Source organism: Giraffa tippelskirchi, chromosome X (genome assembly GCF_054371585.1).
Source record: "Giraffa tippelskirchi isolate mGirTip1 chromosome X, T2T-mGirTip1v1.2.pri, whole genome shotgun sequence".
Lineage (NCBI taxonomy): Eukaryota > Metazoa > Chordata > Mammalia > Artiodactyla > Giraffidae > Giraffa > Giraffa tippelskirchi.
Genome location: NC_137289.1, coordinates 33,865,604 through 33,885,165, shown reverse-complemented (window position 1 = coordinate 33,885,165; position 19,562 = coordinate 33,865,604). Strand labels below are relative to the sequence as shown.

Sequence of the window (19,562 nt, the reverse complement as noted above, 5' to 3'; positions counted from 1 at the left end):
TATTATAAGTCACAAGAGAAAACCGGCTAGAACAATGAGGCAACTTCTTTGATATTAGGTATGTGTGTTGGGCAGGGGGTGAGACTTGGGGAGGTGTGTTCTAGAAGCCACTGCCAGTTCTATTTAGAGTTAATAAAGCTTACCAGGGCCCTGGGTATCATGCAGCATGCAGGAAACAGCAGAGTTAACTGTAAAACAGTAAGAGCTGATGAAGATGGAGTGAGCTTGGGGAGAAATCAAATATTATGAATTGATGCAAACAATGAAGAGTTAGAGGTCAAAGGAGATTAGGAGGAGTGGGGAGGGGAAGATGGGAGGGTGGGCTGGTAGGGACCCCCTGAAACACCAGTACTCATTCTTAACTTCTTTAAGGGCAGCCAAAGGAAATTCTCAATAGGTGACTCTATTAGATCCAACCACCGTCTCTCCAGAAGAAATGCTTCTACCCCTACTTCCGCCCTTCACCGCTTCCCCCACCATCATCACCATGGGACCAGAGTGACACTGGGCTAAAGATGGGTCTTCCGGAGGTTAGGCAACTGTTTGGGGAATTACGTAAGAAGCCCAGACCAGCGGACACATATATCTGAAAGTACAGAAGAGAGCAGGCTGTTTTGTCAGGCTCTCTTGTTAATAGGATGTGCCTGGTACGAGTGAGGTTTTCACTCATCTCAAAATTGGAAAAGGGTGCCATCATCAGCTCCAAATATTCCTGGAAGGCTGGAGAGACATGTCTCCTTATGCGGGGTCTTCGGCCTAGGGGTGGGGGTGGTGGTCAGTTAATTGGAGGCAACCAGGAGAAAGCCTGGTCTGGGAAGAACTTCCGCTGAACAGCTCAATGGGGACTATCTATATAGTTGAGTGTCAGTGGGGTCCCAACAAATGAATCTCCTAATTCCGGCCAGCAGGCTGTGAAACTGCCCCAGGGATCCTGTTAACAAACACTACAGGACTGTGAAGGCAGCAGGTTAGAACTGGAAGACTAATTTAGACTTTTCTGATCTTAAATATAGGAATCCATTCCTGCTGCTACAACTAACACACCATGACAGATCAGTTAATATAGAGTGTGTCCAAGGAGGCTTTGTTCGGGGTAGTTGAATTTTATCAGGTAATACCAAGAAAAAAAAAATGAGATTGTCAGTGACTTTGACATACAGTGTTGTGACTCCGTGACAAAAATCTCTGGACTAATTGGTGAAAATGCCCAAATGACACTTTTGAAAAAAGAATAATCAGATGGTAAAACTTAGTGCCTTCAAAATTAAGACATTTTACTGTTGCATTTTATTCTTGGTGAAATGTGGTACTGCTTTATTCCTAAGTGATAAGCCAGGGATAGAAGAATGGAAGATGTTTCCTCCTTCTGGCCAGTAACTAGCAGTGGAGTCCAGCAAAAAGTGGCTAAGAACAGAAGGCAGTGATTATGGCCATGTTGTAGATCCTCAGACCACTTTAGTTTGGCTCCTCCAGTCACACTGCCCAAACAATTAGAGCGCAAGGGACCACTAGATGTTTTCCTGCTATTGTACAGGTCCCGTCGGAAATGCTTTTCTCTTCTCTGGTTCTGGGATGAGGAATGGGTAACCCCAGCAAGCAAGGCTGGGGCTCAGGTCAGAGTTCTTGACCCACATGGTAACCAGGAGCCTATACGTCCTGTGTCGCCAAACCCCAGGGGAGACAGACGGATGGTACAGTCATTCCCCAGTGGAGGGTGGGGCCTGTGGAGGATATTAGCATCTGAGGGTTCCCTGCCAAGTTCCCAGCACTCCAGGCTGGGGACAACTAAGCACCCAAGAGGGAGGGACAGGAAGGGATGCGAAACCAGGACCAGGCTGCAGCCTTCAGCGACAGTGCTTAAAGTCTATTGGCCACAGCCCTTAGAACTGAGGGGGGTGAGGGGGGCTCCAGGGCTGAACCACGTCAGGCATAGGATGAGCAAGCTGGCCTGGGAGCCCTTCCAGCTCCCACCTCCTGGGAGGAGAGGGGGCCCAGAGGCTTCTGCTGCCCTCTCTCTGCCCTTCTTTTTGTTCATCTCCTTCTTGTAACTTTGCAGATTCTCTTCGTTTCTGCCTTTCTTCTTTCTACTTTCTCACCTGCCTTTTGCTTTTCCTCCCCTTTCCCTCCCTCTCCTCCTGCTTTGAGTTGGCAGGGCTTTCCCAAGTGGGCAGAGCAGAGGGGCTGGCCCTCTGAGGAGACACACAGCCCTCGCCTCCTCTCAGCTCCCCAGTTGTAGGGAATCTGTGGGCCCTGTGGGGACACCGAGACCAGGTCCAGGGGCCCAAAGGAGGCTATAAGCCCACAGCTGGCCTCTGTCACTGGCCTGAGGGGACAAGCAGGAGCAGAAAGAGGCCCTCACCCCAGAGCAGCCTGCCACTTACTTTTTCTTCTCTTTGTCTCTTTTCAGAGTCTGTGAGCCTCCAGCCTGGGAGCCCTGGGACTGGAGCAGCTCGGCTGCTGTCTTCCTCTGTTTGAAAGCGTTCACTTCGTCATCCAGGGATTTCTTCTTATCCTCCAGCTTCTTCTTCTCGTCCTGGTGTAGTTTCTTCAGACGGTCAAACTTCTCATGCAGCTGGCAGGGAAGCACAGGGGGTTTGGGGAGAGCAGAGCTCAGCTGAGCAGAGCGCAGGTCAGGGGGTGGGGGGATGGAGTGGGGGTGGGGTGGGGACGGGTGGGCTCGTGCCCACGAAGGATACTGAGATCCAAGGAGACATTTCTGCCAGGGACAACTATGATGTCACCAAAGGGCATCATGTTCTGAATGGTTCTTTTCTGCCATTTTATCTCCACATTTCTGCTCCTGAATTAGCCAGGGAACCATGCATTCTGTCTAAACAAGCATTTTACTTAAAAGAGTCCCCATAGTTACTACATATGAAAAATAATAACATCAGTTATAATGTAGAACATGTATTGAGTGCTTGTTGTAGGCCAAGTACTGGCTTTTCTAAGCATTTTATATATATTAACTCATTTAATCATCACAACAACCCGATGAGGCAGGTTCTGTTATTATCTGCATTTTATGAGGAAACAGAAGGTATGAGAAGTTAAGGAATTTGCCCAAGGTCAACATATTCTTTACATGATCATATAATGAGATCTCTCAACAGGAAAGGGGCCCCTGCCTTTTCTTAGCCTCTCCAACCAGGGAGGCTCATGGGAGATTGCAGAGAAAACTTGACAGTGCTGAAGCTGGTCAAAGAAAACACTTGTCTGTGGACGTGGAAGGAAAGAAAAGAATTTTAGAAAATGAAATGAATGTGGAAACCTCAGCTTTGATCAAGGGGAGGCTCAACTAGCCCTGGATAGAGTCAGAAACCCAAAGGAGAAGAGCAACAATGTTCTAGCGTGTTACTGTGATAAGTGGATCAGGGAATTAGGGGTGTGTGTGCATGCATGCTCAGTCGTGTCTGACTCTTTACACCCCCATGGACTGTGGCCCGTCTTCTGTCCTTGGGATTTTTTCAGGTAAGAATAATGGACTGGAGTGCAGGTTGGATCCCTGGGTCAGGAAGACCCCCTGGAGTAGTAAATGACAATCACTCCAATATTCTTGCCTGGAGAATCCCATGGACAGAGGAGCCTGGTGGGCTCAGTCCATGGGGTCACAAAAGAGTGGGACACAACTGAGTGACTGAGCACACACACACTGGGGGTGTAGGTGATTAACAAACTGGAATGTGACAAACTATCCTGAGTCGTAAGAGCAGCTCAAGCATCATTTCAATATTTTTTGATGATTCAGGAAGGAATGGAGGGTTCTGCAGCCCTCACAGCATACTGTGGAGGAGGCTGGGTGTCCTATAGGTATCTGGACCTGTCACCAAGTAAGGGGTGGTGGATGACAGACTTGTTGGGTCAACCAGCTTCCGCTAGTCACTCAGGGTAGGCTGCTGGTATAAGCTCTGCTGATCAGTGGTGTCCATCTGGCTTTTGCTCACTGGCCTTTCATTCATTCAAGAGATCACCTTACCTCTCTTCCTAAAAGTACTGGGCGATATTTTTCTTTTGAAAAGTGAAACTGAAATGAAGTCAATACTCTTGCCATGGGCTTTGGCAATAACACTGGAGAGTCTTGGCAGATTAAAAGAGGAAGAGACTTGGGAAGTAATTAAGTGCTTCCTTTCTTTATGGGTTTCGAGGCCTAGAGAGCTGAAGCAGTTGCTGATATGACCAAAACTGTGGCTGAGGCCAATTAATCTGGCAGCAGTAGGGGAATCAGTAGTGGGACCTTGGAGGCAAGGCAATGGTGTAAGGGCTAACTGCAGTCTATTAGTCACAGCTTAAGTAAAGTGCAGATAGACCATCAAGCCTTAGTTAAAAACTCACTAGAGCTGCACAGATGTTCTTTAGTACTAGCATGAAATGGGACAGAATACTCAAGTGGGTGGGGAAACACACCAGCTGTCACTGGCTTAGGATTCAACACAGTACCCAGGACTCCATGGGACCATCTTTCCCGATGGCCATCAGAGCAGGCAGGATGGGGCAGGACCACCAAGAAAGTGATCAGCTGTCCCTTCTGAGCTATGAACTCCCAAAAAGGCGGGCAAAATATCAGCCTGCACCTGACCTCGAGGGGCAATGTCAGGTCCCAAGAGTTGAGCGGCGCTGCCCAATAGAACTTTCTGCAGTGATGGAAATGTTCAATATCTCATAGCCCCGAGTTGCATGTGGGTTGAGCATTTAAAATATGGTGAATACAAATGATAAATAGAGTTTTAAACTTTATTTAATTTCAGTTCATTTAAATAGCCACAAGGGCTAGCAGCTACTATATGGGACAGTGGGGTCTAGAGAATTAAATAACAAAGAGTGAGACAATATCCCGGCCTTGGGGACTGAGGGATGGAAAAGACACAGATCTCACAGCCTCTCTGTGCCGGCCAAGGCAGGGCTACAGATGCTGTGTCCCATTCCTGCCTGAGGCCCCAAGGTTCCCCCAGCTGCTCTCTTGGGGCAGAAACCCTTGTCTTGCCTAAGTTAAGCCTCCTTTTCCTTCCCACCTAGCATGCCAACCCACATTTTACCTCTTTCTCTGCCTCTTTAAGTTCAGCTTCTTTCTCTTTGACTCTCTGCACAAACATCTGTCTCATCTCCTCTTCTTTTTTCTGGAGCTCCCCTAGGAACTCGTTCCTTTTGGCCTCATATGTCTCCTGTAAACTGCGAACACAGTCAGGTTAATTCCCCTGCCTTTGGAATGGCTCTTGTTCAATGAAAAACACCCCCAATGATCCTCCCTGGGTTCCCCCACCCTCCCTTCCTCAATTCTTGGAGACGTGCAAAAGCAGAAGCACAGAGCTGTGGGCACCTGGCTTTGAACTGGGAGTGACTTTGAACACCTGCTTCTATACCCTGATTCTACAGATAAGGCCCAGAGAAGTGAGGTGACTCGCTCAAGATCACACAGCAAGTTAGAGGCAGAGCTGGGACCGGATGCTGGGTTTCCTCTCATAATCTAGGTCCTTCCATCTGCACTATGCCGCCAGGTCCTGGCTCTGAAACTGATCACATTAATGAATGAGTTCAACAAACACTTGATGAGACTCCACCACATGCTGGACACAGAATTAAGTGATACTATGCTAGTCACTCAATATCTGGAGCCAATAGCCACTGTGCTTGCCATCAAGGAACTAACAGTCAGTGGGAGATGCCTAGGTTATGTCTCCCTGCCCCCCACCCCCCGCCTGGATTTAGTTTTATAGAAATAGGAGTTAGCCTGGTGAAGAAGAGGGTGGGTGCTCTGAAGAGGGTACTCTGTGGAAAGGCACATGTGGAGAAGGAATGGCATATACCTGGGGCATCAGGCATGGCCCCATGTGGCTGGAGTAGTGGAAGATAAGGTTCCTGAGAGTGGCAGGAGGGAGCAGGCGTTGGCTGCCATGTTAAGACTTGGATGTTTTAAGCAGGGCTGACTTGATCCAAGTTGAAAATGGGAAAGACCACTCTGGGCATTGCATGAAGGACAGACTTTCCAACAATCAAAGTAAGAAATGATGGTATCTTGGGACTGGTGATCCAGTAGTTAAGAATCTGCCTTCCAGTGCAGGGACATGGGTTGAAGCCCTGGTTGGGGAACTAAGATCCCACATGCCTTGGGACAACTAAGCTCATAGGCAGCAACTACTAAGGCTGCGTTTTCTGTGCATCACAACCAGAGAGGAGGCCTTGAGCCACAATGAAGATCCTGCACGCTACAATGAAGACCTGATGAAGTGAAAGAAAGAAAGAAGGGATCTTAATGTGAAGGCTGGGAGGGAAAGGGAGACCAGTGAGGGAAGCAGAATTCCAAGGACTCGGGAGGAGTGAAAGATGATTCAGGTGAATGGAGAATGAGTACGTTTAAGAGGGAAGGAGATGAATTAAATTTGAGACAGCTTGAGTTTCAGGTACATCCTCTATGGATGGCCAAGTGAAAATATCCAGTAAGCAGTGGGATCACTGGGTTTGAGCTCAAAAGTAACATTTTAACTTGGGAGTGATCTATTTCTAAGTGGTCTTTAGGACTGTGAGAGCAGAAAGAACCAGCCACAAAGAGAACAGAGAGTGAGAGTAGCAGAGGCCCTCAGAAAGAAGGCAGAAAGGAAGAAGTTGAATGAAACGAATCTGCCGAAGAGGCTGAGAAGGAGTAAAACAGTGTGAGAGAGGACTCTAACCAGGCAGACCAGTGCTAGAAAAGCCAACCACAGAGAGAATTTCAGGAAGGAGGCAGCGGGAAGGAGTATCAAGTGCTGTGTTGACATTTTTAACAAAAAGATGGGGGACTTCCCTGGTGGTCCAGTGGTTAAGACTTCGCCTTCCAATGCAGGGGGTATGGGTTTGATCCCTGATCAGGGAGCTAAAATCCCACATGCCTCACAGCCAAAAAACCAAAACATAAAATAGAAATAATATTTTAACAAATTCAATAAAGACTTTAAAAATAGTCCACATTCAAAAAAGTCTTAAAAAAAAGAAGAAGATGGGGCTCAGAGGTCACTCTGGAATATGTGACTGCTGACCTAGAGGCCTCTCTACTCAGTGGCGTGGTGGGAGCAGAAGCCAGTAAATACAGAACCATTCTCTCTCCTTCCCATTGGAGCCAAACTCCTTGACAGGGCAGAGGTTGGTGACAAGGAGCAGAGTGAGGGAGAGTTTTTTAGGATAAGAATGTCTGCCTGCAAGATGGAAAGGAGCCAGCAGAGAAAGCATGGAGAAGGCAAAGATGTGAGAAACAGAGGTAGTCAGGATGGAGCAGAGGAGGAGAGGAGGGGACTAGAGGACACCTCTTCCCCCGCAGATGGCAGATTAAAGTGGTCTGAAGGGTAGGAGAGAGAAAGCTAACGGAACGCCCATCAGAGAGAACAACACGTTTTCCTTCAACTCCAGGGGCTCCAGCAGTCCCTGTCCATGAAGGGCAGTGAACTTACCCCTCCGGAACCAGACATCCTCAAAGGAATGGCTATTCTATGCCTCCAGGCTCGCTTTCTGCTGTGAACAGGTATTGTGGGATCTGAGAGGCTATTTGAAGGCCTTATTATCCCACAAGCAAGCCCTTTACTTGTTTATCAAGGCCTCATGGTAATTTACAACGTGAGGCTTACATCACATATTATGCATACAGATCAGACAGTTATTCACGTAGCTCCCATTAGCATAGTTATTTGAAAGCATTTGAAGCAATGCTTTCAAAAACTTTCCTCTTCTCTGAAAGCATCTTAGATTCTGATTTTAGGTGTCAACGATTATTCACATCTGGTGGTCAAAACAAACCTTGCATTTGAACACAAACGTTAAAGGGCAGTAATGAAGAGCTGAAAGTTCATCAACACATGTGTGGTGATTGCTGCCTGGTCCCACCTGGTTTTGATCATGGGGAGGGGGGTAAAGAACAGACTGGAAACCTGACAGAGCAGCAGGAGCCTGATGAAGAATGTGGGGCAGCGGGCAGGCACAAACTGCCACGTTGAGGCGCAAGGCCCAGGCTCAGGGCTCACAGCTACCATGCGAATGCTTGTGGCAGCGAGACTATCAGCCTTGCCCATCCCCTGGCCTCCTCCCCGGCCCCATTCTTATAAGCACGGCAGCAGGGCTTACCAAGCCCACCATGCCACAGCATCCCCTGACAGGTGTGCCAGGGTAGAGAAGGGACAGGCAAACGGAGCTGTCGAGTGACTTAGCCTTGCAGTGCTAGATCTGGGCTCCTATGTCTCGCCTTCCCTGTGAATTCTCCAGGGCGAGGCCTCCCCCCTCTCCCAGGGTGGGCTGAGTTGAGCTGGGCAGGGCTGGTGGGAGAGGTACCTGAAGGGTTTGCTGTCAGGGTCGGTGTCCTTGAAGCCCATCTCCTCCAGCTTACAGCGGCGGTACAGCTCATAGTGCCGGCTGTGGGTCTGCTCTCGGAGATCCTCCATGTTGACTCGGATCAGCATCTCCCGCAGCTTCACAAAGTCACAGTGGGCTTCATTTTCAACTGCATGGCAGGGGTTGAGGTATTGAAAGTCCATTGAAAGGAAGGCCAGAAGAAGCAGAAATGGACAAAACGAGAGGTGAAATGTCTAACGGTGATATCACCTTTTAACCTGTGTATATAGAGCTCGAGATGTTGCCTTCTAATTGGCTTTTCTACTAAAAAGGCAGATGAAAAATTGTGAGAATGACAGGAATGGAAAACAGCAATACCATAAAATTATCTAAGAAAACATCTGGTAGACATTTAGACTCAACTCAAATTTACCCATCAGACACTCACAGGAATGTTTGCTTCGCACCACTTTTAGGACAACGGCAAATGGACATTCAGCCATCTGTCTGATAAATACTTGCAGAATCTTTGTTCCCAGGATAGTGAGGCACTGAGAATTCAGACACGTGGGGTCTTGCCCATAGGAGCTTCCAGTTTAGTGGAAGAACAGATGCAAACAGGCAAATGTAATACAATGCAAAAATTACCGACATGGAGATATATAGCCAGGGAACCACAGAAGCCCAGAAAAGGGAGTCCTTAGAACTTCAGGGAGCATGAAGACTTTACCAAAGAGGGAACAGACCCTTAGGATGACTCATGAAGGAAGACTAGGAATTCAGCAGGCGGATAAGGGACTCATCCTTGCAGGGTCTCACTGAAGTTAGGCAATGTTACAGCTACAAGTCGCAGGATTAGGATTCCAATCCAGGTCATCTAAAGGAGAGGCAAAGCCTATGACCAGGTATCAAAGTCCATAGAATAAGAGTGAAGAACTAGGACATGGCTAGATGGTTGTGACAAGGAGGGATGTGAGCCATAAGTGTGGCCCATCTGGATGGTAGATGCTTCAAAACAGGTGTTTTTAAAGGGTGAATAATGGCCTGATGGCAGCAATGGTGACCAGGACAGAGTGTCTCCAGGCATGGTTCCACCTTGCTGGAATGGGGGTGTCTGGCCTGACCACAGTGGGACAGTGGCATCTGAGATGAACAGGCACAGTTACCCCAGATTCTGTTTCACAGGTCTGGGAGAAGGTCGTGGGGGCCGTGGGGGGGGTGTCTTGAATGACAGCATGGGGCAGGGTGACAGCAGACTGCATTGCGGTGATCAGAACAATCTTTCCAAAGCCCAGCTGGGCTCATGTAACCCCTCTGCTTAAGACCCACTGCCTTCAGGAAAAAGCCCCTCACTTCATAAAATGTATCAGCATATCAGCCAGGCAACTTCCCAGCACCATCTCGTCCTCCATCCCTGAAGAGTAGGCCCCGGTGGCCAGCCAGTCAGAAGGAGTGGCTCCAAGGTTGCTGCGGGACCCAGACAATGCATAGTTTCTCTTCATCAGAACAGTGAACTTCAACTTAACAAAAAACAGTTTGAAAATCCCCTTTGTTGGTTACGTGCCGGATGGTCTGAGTCAGGGGACGTCATTGGGACCATGTCTGTTAGCTTCTCCTCATGTTGCCTCAGGTTCCTGTCTCTCAGACTCCAAAATTCACTCCCAGGGTGGGACTGTTGGTCCAGAAAGCATTTGCAAATGTTCTGGAAGAGCCCCAGCACAAATGGTAAAGAAGACCCAAAGCTAGCATGGCTCTCATGACCAGCGTGGTCCTACCCATAGAAAAGCCAGCTATCATCAGAGGGTCTCCAACGTGCCCTAGAGGATGTTGGCCTTTGACGTGACGTGGACACGGGATGAGTTTATGGTAAACCAACCACCCTCTCACATACAGTAACCCTGACTAGTACCAAGGGTACCTTACTTAACATATGTCAGGCAGACTACAAAAGGATTTTCTCAAGCCTATAGGCAATAGTCTGTTTTTAAATTGCAAAGTAATCATACAAAGAAAAGAGTGCTTGAAATGTACAGTTTAAAGGATCAAAAAAAAAAAGGACACCAATGTATCTATGGCCCAGGTGAAACATTACCAACTCCCTAGACATCCCTTCCTTTTTTTTTTTTTTGGTAAACTTTGGCTGCACTGCAGGATCTTGGTTTGATCTTAGATCGAACCTGCATCCCCTGCTTTGGAAGGTGGAGTCTTAACCACTGGACCACCAAGGAAGTCCCCCTTTGTGTCCTTTCCTGATCTCATTCATGCCTCTCCTTCCCTGCAACAAGACTTAACCACCGTCCTGACTTGGGGGTTTATCCTTCCTTCGTTTTTCTTTATAGTTTTACCATTTATGTATGAATTCCTAAAGTAGTTTTGTGTTACTTTTGGATTCCACATAAATGGAATCATACAGCTTGTATCTGTCTATGATTTACTTAGCTCAACATGCCGTGTGTGAGATGCTTTGCTGTAGATGTATAGTCCATCCATCTTCACTGTTGTACAATATTGCATTATTTGAACATTCTGCAATTCACCCAATCTATTTTTAATGGCTCTGGGTTGTTTCTCACTATTTGCTATCACGAACAACACTGTTGTGGCCATTCTTGTATGTCTCATACACTCAAGTGGGTACACCTGCTTTCTCACACTCTCTGTCCTACCTTACTGCAAGTACATTTATTTTTGTTTTAGGAATGCTTTCTCCATTAGAGACAAAGAGAGCTTGCTCAGTGCAGAGAATCCAGGTATGGAGCCAAAGTTTGCCTGCTGGTGACCCCTAGAGATGCCTGAGGCCCAAGGTGAATGAGCAGAAACTGGGGACAAGTGAGGAACTGGTCACATAGTGGCTGGGGACAAGCAAAGGGACAGACAGAAGGGGATTACTGAGCGTAGCCCCTCTCCCGGAGATTCACTCACCTTGTACAGTGCCCCAGGGGTACTGCCGAGCTTTCATCATCTTGTTACCTATCTTTAGTTCTTCTGTGCTGCCAATGACAGCAAATGGCAGGTGGGCCTGAAACAGGAGGCAGACAAAAGCTGAGAATTCCGGGTAAAGGCACTGAGTGACCCCCAGTACAGCTGCCGCTCATCGTGGGGGCCTCGGCGCCCCCGCCGCAGTGTCCCTCAATGCCACCACCATCGAAAGGCATTTCATAAGCTCCCGGGCTGTGTAGGGAGAAGAGCCTATTCCAAGCATTGGCTGTTCAGAAATTCACGATAGAAGGTAACCAGGATATGGCCAAGTGCGTAGGGAACAAAGACAGAAAATAAGCAGAATAATAAGCAGATACATAGATTAGCCAGCTATTCAGTCTTCACGGGTGCTGAGGCAGAGCATCTTCGGAAGGCGGGGGAGAGGGACACAGAGGGCTATGTGTGGAGAGAGACTAAAGGAGAATGGAGGGGGCTGGAACCACTGCTCCCTTTTCCCAGAGTATGGGAGCCCCAAGAATAGACACGTACGGAAACCACACTGCTGACTGAGGTGGACACTCCTGGTATCATCCTATCCTGGAGCAAGAGCTCGCCCCAAACTCTTGAGCCTAGAAGTCAAGTTCCCAAGTATTTACCCATGTGCCCATCACTGAGCTGAGTTCTGTTTCAGGGCCTTAAAAGGGAAACAAAGGGAGTAGAAGATGCACTCCCTTGCCCTCTGGGAGCTTACGATCTGGTTAGGGAAGACCAAATTCCATACCCGAAATCACAGAAGACAGAATATGCCCAAGGGCTCAAGTGTACAGTCTGGCACCCCGCACACAGTAGGTGCTTAATAAATACTCCTTGAATAGCTACAGGAATAGCAGAGGAAAGAAAAGTACAAACAGGGGGTATGGCTTGGTGCTTGAGGTAGAGAGGGATAGTGAGGCACAAGGCCCAGCTGATGAGGCTGCTTTCATGCATCAGGGAAGAGGCAGGTGCCCCCAGTCGTAGGGTGAGGCCTGGGACACGCTCACAATGCTCCATTCCACAGGTAGTGCTGAGTCACCACTGGCCAAATGGAAGCACTGATTAAATACTGTTTATAAGCCAGGTAGAGCTTTAGTCAGAAGGGCTTTACACAGAGAAGCAAAAAGTCCACTGAAACAAGCTTTCTTAGCCTGCTTGGACAAACAGGCCTCGATCTCAGATATTTTGACCCACTTACTCATCTAATCTATAAATATTTACTGATGTCCTACTATGTGCCGGGCATTAAGAAGAATACAACATTGAAAAAGCTCAGAGCCTAGCCCTAGCAATTGTACAGTCTGGGAGGGGAGAGACACACCAATGATGATAACACAGTAAGGTCCAGACTATGAACAGAGGCTTAAGGGCTGGAGGAACACAGAGGAAGAAGCTGATTCCACGGGAAGTCAAAGCAGGCTTCACAGAGTAGGTAGTAGCAATCATACTAAGGGATTGGGAGCTTTAGATCTGACATTAGCAGCAGTTCTCTGTCCCATGTGCCAGGCGCTCTATGTGGCATTATCTCACTGAATCTTTACAACACTAGGAAGTAGGTATACTTATTACCCCCATTTTATAGAAGACAAAACTGAGGTCCAGAAGGGCCAAGAGACTTACCAGCAGTGCCACCATAGTAAGGGGCATAGCTAGGAGTGGAATCCAGGTCTCTCTGACTTCAAAGCCCACCCCTGCTGGTCTGCCACTCCATTTTGGGGTTCGAGCAGCAGATTAGGGGAGCACTCTAAACCCAGGGGGTGAACTGGCCAGTCAAGGCCAAATTGTAAGAGGCAGTTTAAATCTGACCTCACAGTCAATACTTCCTTTCTGTTCTCCTCTAGCCCTGCACCCCAAGAATGTTCTTCAGAGTGGAAGAACACAGGTGTCAATTGAGAGCTCAGCTTTAGCACATCTGCTAACCACCCCCTGCCCCGCCAAGGTGCTGGGCCTTCACCCACCCTCAGTTGCTCTCCGATGATTATCTCAGGTGTTGCCACATCCCACTGCTATGACTGTCCCCAAAAAGGGGACAGAGGAAAGAGGGAAAGACAAGGCTATGGATATGGAAAGTGGGCGAGGGGTGGAGGTAGGAAATGTTTTGTCAGTCCTAATAGGGCCATGGGCGGGTGGGGGGTGCATGGCATGAAATCCTGGAAACCCCGCCTAAAGGCTGAAGCATCTCTGACCTCGGCCAGCCAGCTTTCAAGGCCAGACGGGAGGGTGGGGGGGTGGGGAGGGAGGTTCATTTAGGCACAATTCATTCCTCCTCAGAGACCCAAGACATGCTGGCAGCCTCCAATTCACCCCCAAACACTTTCCAGGAAAAGGCTGCCCCACCTGCAGAGACCTCAAAGCTTCAGTCACTCGAAGGGGCAGCCATGACAGAGGGCTAGACCAGGGGACTGGTGGTGGAACATTTCCACACATCCTGGGCTCTCAGCTGAAAGTGATGCAGGAGGAGGGTATGTGAAGTGGGAAGTACTTCTCTGGGCTTAAGAGCAAAAAAAGAAGAAAAAAATCCAAGAAGAGAAAAAAGGCATTAAAAAAAAAAGTCAGTATTCCCTTGGGTCTGTTATTTTTATCTCCAAAAGACATTGTCAGTTAGCATGACAGGGTCACTTGCTTCCCCCTCCTCTTTAAACTGCCATCACTTTATCCCTCCCCACTCTGAAACACACAGTCCCCACCATGGCAGCTTCAGAGGGCTCCAAGACCTCTCCCGGCACACTCGTTTCCAACTGGCATCAAAGTCTGTTCTGGTAAGTTTATGCAAGCATCTCATTTCCGAGTGCTCCCAGGCAGATTTCATTTGATTCTACAACAACCTTCCAGGGCGGTTATTATAAGCCCCACTCATGATTTGGAAAACTGGCGTACAGACAAGTGAAAGGAGTTGCCCAGGTTCCTACCTCCCATGCCCAAATCTCCCAAGGAGCAGTGAGGACACCGCACTATAGCTGCCAGCCTCTGCCACCACCCAGGGCGGCAGGTTAGCTCAGCTTTAACCATGAAGGGCAGGAAATCGTGGGGTCGGCTCTGGCCGCCTTGCTGCTGCTCTTGAGAGCCTGGTGGCTCTGACAACTAGAATCGAGTTAAGCAGAGCAGGGAGAAGCTAAACCCTCCAGCCCCCACCCGCTACCCCCCTGGGGCTGACACTTTGGAGGTGTGGGTCCTGGGAGGAGACTTGCAAGACAGCACTATTGCTGAAACATGGATGGGTTCCTATGGGGATTCCATGTAATTGTCACTCACCCGAGACCTCAGATGCCCCTGTCTCAGAAAACTCCAACAAGGGATAGATAGTCCCAAGCCTCCTCTTCGGAGTCTGTTCCCAGACTCACTATCTTTTTTTTTAGAGTGAAAGAAGGCTTATCCAGGGAGGAAATACACTCCATAGACAGAGTGGGGGCTATCTTGGAAGGCAAGAGAGGCCCAAGGTATGGGGTTGTAGACAAAGTGATAGGTAAGAAGTGGATTTATTCGGAGAGAGACACGCTCCACAAACAGTGTGGGCCATCGCAGAGGACGAGTGCCCAGACTCACTATCTTTATGGCCTCATACATCCCTTAAATTCCTCTTGGTCCATTTAGAAGTGTTCAATGAGCCAACCAGCCCAAACTATTCTATTCTGTTTCTATGACACCCATTATATTAGGGAGGTTAGATGACCATCACCCTTAGCCCAGTGAAACACATTGTCAGGACCGCTGATTCCTCATCTGATAAGATCTGGAGTGGGCATAGCTTTCTCCCAGTCATGGGGCTAGTTACACTGGCCTCCATTCTAGGCTCCTATTGACCACCAAGCAAGAGAATTGTCTTTTACCATCTGAGCCATCAGGGAAGCCCGAGAGCATAGACTGATTCTCCCAAGTTCACCCTTGGTGGTGATTCACACACAAATATTGCCAACTATGGAAATGGCACTGCTGCCTCAGGGTGCGGGGGAGACAGGCTTGTACCTATGGGTCTCTCTGTGACCCTCCTGGCCACCCATGTGCTCTCACTGGGCCCAAATGCCTTTGTGGGGGCCAAACCCAAGAGCTCACAGGCAGCCAGCTGACTGAGCCAAGTCGAGTAACTGGGCCTATTCCCTGCTCCCTGGCCGTGGTTTGAACCATTCAAAGAACATTCAATTTGAATAACATAGCAAATTTTGGGCTTCCCAGGTGGTGCTAGTGGTAAAGAACCTGTCTGCCAATGCAGGAGACATAAGAGATATGGGTTCAATTCCTGGGTCAGAAAGATCCTCTGGTGGAGGGTATGGCAACCCATTCCAGTATTCTTGCCTGGAAAATCCTATCGACAGAGGAGCCTGGCAGGCTACAGTCCAAAGGGTTGCAAAGAATTGGACACAACTGAAGCGACTTAGCAGAGCATAGCACAGCAAATTTTAGCACTGAAGTCTGCCACCTTGAGAGCTATCAGAGTATATAGGTGGAAAGCAGCATGCAGCAAGACCTCTCCTCCCCTCTCTTGAGCACTCTGAGCCGAAATAAGTGCTTTCAGAGCCACCCAGGAGCCAAGAGGGAGGCTAGACCTCTTGACTCTCATTTCCTGCCATGAAAATCCCAAGTGGGGAGCTAAGGGATGACTGAGCAGTCTTCTCCACTCGAGCAAGAGGCTTCTTCCACTCTTCCAACCCAGTTCCCAGGACAATTGGCTGGGGTGGCTGAGACTGTGGGGCTGGGGTCAAATCCAGAATTGAGAGGCCAGCACCCATTTCTCCTACCACCCAACCCCGTCTCTCTGATGCTGCTGCTTCACTGGCCACAATTCGTCTGGAAGGCCCAGTGTGACACAGTTGCTCCAGGGGCAGGCAGGCCAAGCAATCCTCTGTATTTATTTCATAGCAGCTGCTCCCTCTGCCTTCCCCCATCACAACACATATAATACACAGTTTTCACATGCACGCCCCCTCCCTTGCACATGCCCAGTTCAGGCATGCTAGCTCTAAGCCACTCCTGTCTTGAGTCCTCTGTCACATACAAAAAAGCCCAGGGGAATGCAAGAGAATGAGTGCTGAGTGATGTTGCAGGGATAACCCCGGATCCACTCCAATTAGGTTTTTCAAAGTGAAGCATTGGCACACTGGGACTATTTATTGCAAAAAAAAAAAAAAAAAGGATCCCAAATCCCAAATTGCTTCACAGGTGAAACAGCGTACTTGAGGACTACTGCTTCATAGCATGGGACGTTTCCCACCTTGAGGCCAAGGCTGCCCGGGCTTCAAGCAAGGGCCCAGAGGCAAGCTGACAGCAGAGCCCAAAATGATGGTCACTCCTGACCAGCCACGTAGTCAGAGGTTGTTCTGTGTGACACTCTGAGATTGCTGAGGACTCTGACCGTATCCGTATCCATCCCTAGCCAAGCAAACCACCAGCCTGAAAGCTGCCTAGTGACTCAGGGAGTCCACGTTCAGAAGGTATCCATGGGGCCCGATGTTCTGAGGTGAGTAGGAGTTTCCAGACCTCAGTGTTGGTGACACCAGATGATGCTTCTCTCTAGGCTCCAGTTTTCTGCAGATTAGGTGCCCCTTTGGGTTTTCTTATCCTAACAGAACTTAATTTTCATCAAAATGCCCTAGCAGCTGGAGAAGATATGCAGTAACCTTATTTTTTTTAATTTAGTTTTTCAATATTCAGGCCCAGTCAGAGAGGCCACAACTCCACCTCCCACGATCCACACAGCTCTATCCTCCGGCCAGGTTTGTCAAAGATAACCAAGGGCCTCTCATCACAAACGTATCTCTGGTGCCCTGATGGGCAAAAAGGCAGGCAAGACAGTGACTTGCTGCCCCACTAGGCTAATTTGTTGGCTGATTCATAGGAGGTGGTAGCTGATACGTAATGATGACTTAGGGGGTGGTGGCAGCAGGAAAGTTTTCTAAAAATGGCTTTTATTACAAGGCTTTCCTGCGTTTGGCTATACTCAGGCATTATGTCATTAGGAAAAAACTGATGGCTCTCAACAGAGAAAAAGAAATCTGTTCCCAAAGCAGAGGCTTTCTGCAAGCTATTAGCTGTCTCCTTGAAATCACAACATTGAAGATTTCACAGCAACAGCATCAACACATTGTAAAGAAGCATGAGGAGCCATTTGACTCCCTGCCTCCTCCATTACTCATTCCTCTAGGAGGGGGAGTGGTGGAGTAAGAGGAAATATGGCAAGTGGTTGGTTGCTTTTTCTTTTTTTCCCCTTCAACTCATTCACACTTAATAAAGCAAAACATAACCCTGAAGTTTAAAAATAACATTTCTCTAGTCACCAGAAAAATTGGAGGCTATATGTCATTTTTCCTCCCAGGGGCAGAGGGCTTCATTATCTGAGTACAGATTATCCTCGAGTCTCCAAAGCCAGCCAACTTTCTCAGACTTGCCTTCTTTCGCTGCATCAACTATTGAGGCATTTTTTGGTCTGAGACAAAGACTGTTTGCCTTTCTGGCAGTCCCACAGGGGCTGCCTGGCCTAGACGAGAGAGGCGTCAAAGAGGAGGGTAAGAGAAGTTGGAATCCCCCGGTCGAACCAATTCCTGGGGTCAGCCATTCCCTCCTTCAATCTCTGGCTATTTATCTCTGCACGTCTGAGGAGGGAGGAGCTGTTTGCCTCTAACTTCTTTCTCACAAATACCTGAGACTCAGATAATTGAGTTGATTACACTAAGATGGATGGTGAGGTCTGACTGCTATTTGGCAAAATAATAATCCTAAAGAGCAAATGGCCAGAAAATTGAAGCCCTGTGTGAAGCCCACTCACGTTCATGGTTCCGTTGATCTCTGCCACTGACTCATCATCTGTAGGGAACTGGTAGATCTGGACTCCGTTGCTGACAAGCTCGCTGGTGATTTTGATTTTGAACTTGGTTAGCTCACTCTTAGAAATGGCATCTGATTTGGCAATGATGGGGATGATGTTCACCTAGGGAAGGGAAGAGCAAAGGGGCATCATTACTGGAAATCTGCAGCTCAGAGTAGGTGACCTAGGACTTCTACCAGCTGTCAGAGGGAGCAGTTCAACCCAATAGTCCAGGCCTGGCCACCTCCATAGCCAAACAGTAGTATAATAAACGACGATGAGTGCTTACTGTTTGCTGGGCACTGAACAATAAGTGCTTTACATGGATTAACACAATTAACCCTGGCAGAAAACCCTCCCAGAAGGTATTAGTACCACTATTTTACCAATGACAAATTGAGGCAGAGAGAGGCTAAGTAGCTTGTCCAAGGCCACAGAGCACACACATAATGGAACTGGGATTCGGATCCAAGTTAAACCTCATTTTTCAGTCCGTAGTCTTAACCTACCAGCTCAGATCCAAATTGATGAGCTGCATGATATCTTAATATCAAGGTCATTGCTTTGGTGATTTCGAAGCAGAAGGAGGACAATTGGGAATCTGCGATGGACAAGGGGAGAAGAGGCCACTCCTTGCTAACAGTCAACTGTCCCAACCCATCTTGTGGGGGCTAGCCCTAAGCCAGGTGAAAGAGACCCATGTGGGAAGTGAGGCAGGGCAGGGCTCCATGAAGATGCATATACGGCCCTCTTTCTGGAGCCAACACTAAGGAACCAACCCACTGACATGAAGACCACCCTCTGTTACTGATTTGATCTGTGCTGTGCTTAGTCGATCAGTTGTGTCCAGCTCTTTGTGACCCTATGGACTGTAGCCTGCCAGGCTCCTCTGCCCATGTGGCTTCTCCAGGCAAGACTACTAGAGTGGGTTGCCATGCCCTCCTCCAGGGGATCTTCCCAACCCAGAGATTGAACCCAGGTCTCCCACATTGCAAGAGGATTCTTTACCGTCTGAGCCACCAAGGAAGCCCAAGAATACTGGAGTGGGTAACCTATTCCTTCTCCAGGGGATCTTTCTGACCTAGGAATCGAACTGGGGTCTCTTGCATTGCAGGAGGATTCTTTACCAGATGAGCTACCAGGGGAGCCCAATTTGATCTGAGACTTAGCCAAAAAGAGCTTCACTGTCAGTCTCCTGATTAATTTCTGTGTAGAGAAAGCAGGAGGAGATGCCCAATTTTGTACACATGCAGGAGAAAGGCCTGATGCCGCCCTGAAGTCCAATCCACCTGAATCTTAATCCTTGAAATTCCTCCAAGAAGGGACAAGGGTTTTACTGCTGAAAGGTCAAACAACTAGAAAGGTATGTGCCTGAGTGAGACAGAGCAGAGCCAAGCTCAAGTTCACACAACAAGCACAGCTGGTCCTGCCAGCATACTCCAATGGGCTGGTGTGGATGGTGCCTGGGCCCTGAAAAGAGCTCAAGACTTGAAATTTCCCCCTTCTTTGCTCGTTGCCTTTGGAGCGC

At 48.5% G+C, this 19,562-nt stretch overlaps 1 protein-coding gene across 12 annotated transcripts in view; it reads right to left on the bottom strand.

Moving 5' to 3' along the window:
- Positions 1-19,562, bottom strand: part of SEPTIN6 (septin 6) — a 73,195-nt gene that overhangs the window by 7,368 nt on the left and 46,265 nt on the right. For 9 of the 12 annotated variants that reach the window (XM_081567879.1, XM_081567880.1, XM_081567877.1 and 6 more), the window contains exons 5-9: positions 17,996-18,157; positions 11,209-11,305; positions 8,287-8,455; positions 5,034-5,166; positions 2,382-2,572 (exon numbers count right to left, since the gene is read on the bottom strand). In XM_081567879.1, coding sequence (XP_081424005.1) covers positions 2,382-2,572; positions 5,034-5,166; positions 8,287-8,455; positions 11,209-11,305; positions 17,996-18,157 — 752 coding nt within the window. Of the gene's footprint in view, positions 1-143; positions 189-2,381; positions 2,573-5,033; positions 5,167-8,286; positions 8,456-11,208; positions 11,306-17,995; positions 18,158-19,562 lie in introns of all 12 variants that reach the window. The other 3 variants (XM_081567882.1, XM_081567883.1, XM_081567874.1) reach the window with 1 other exon arrangement.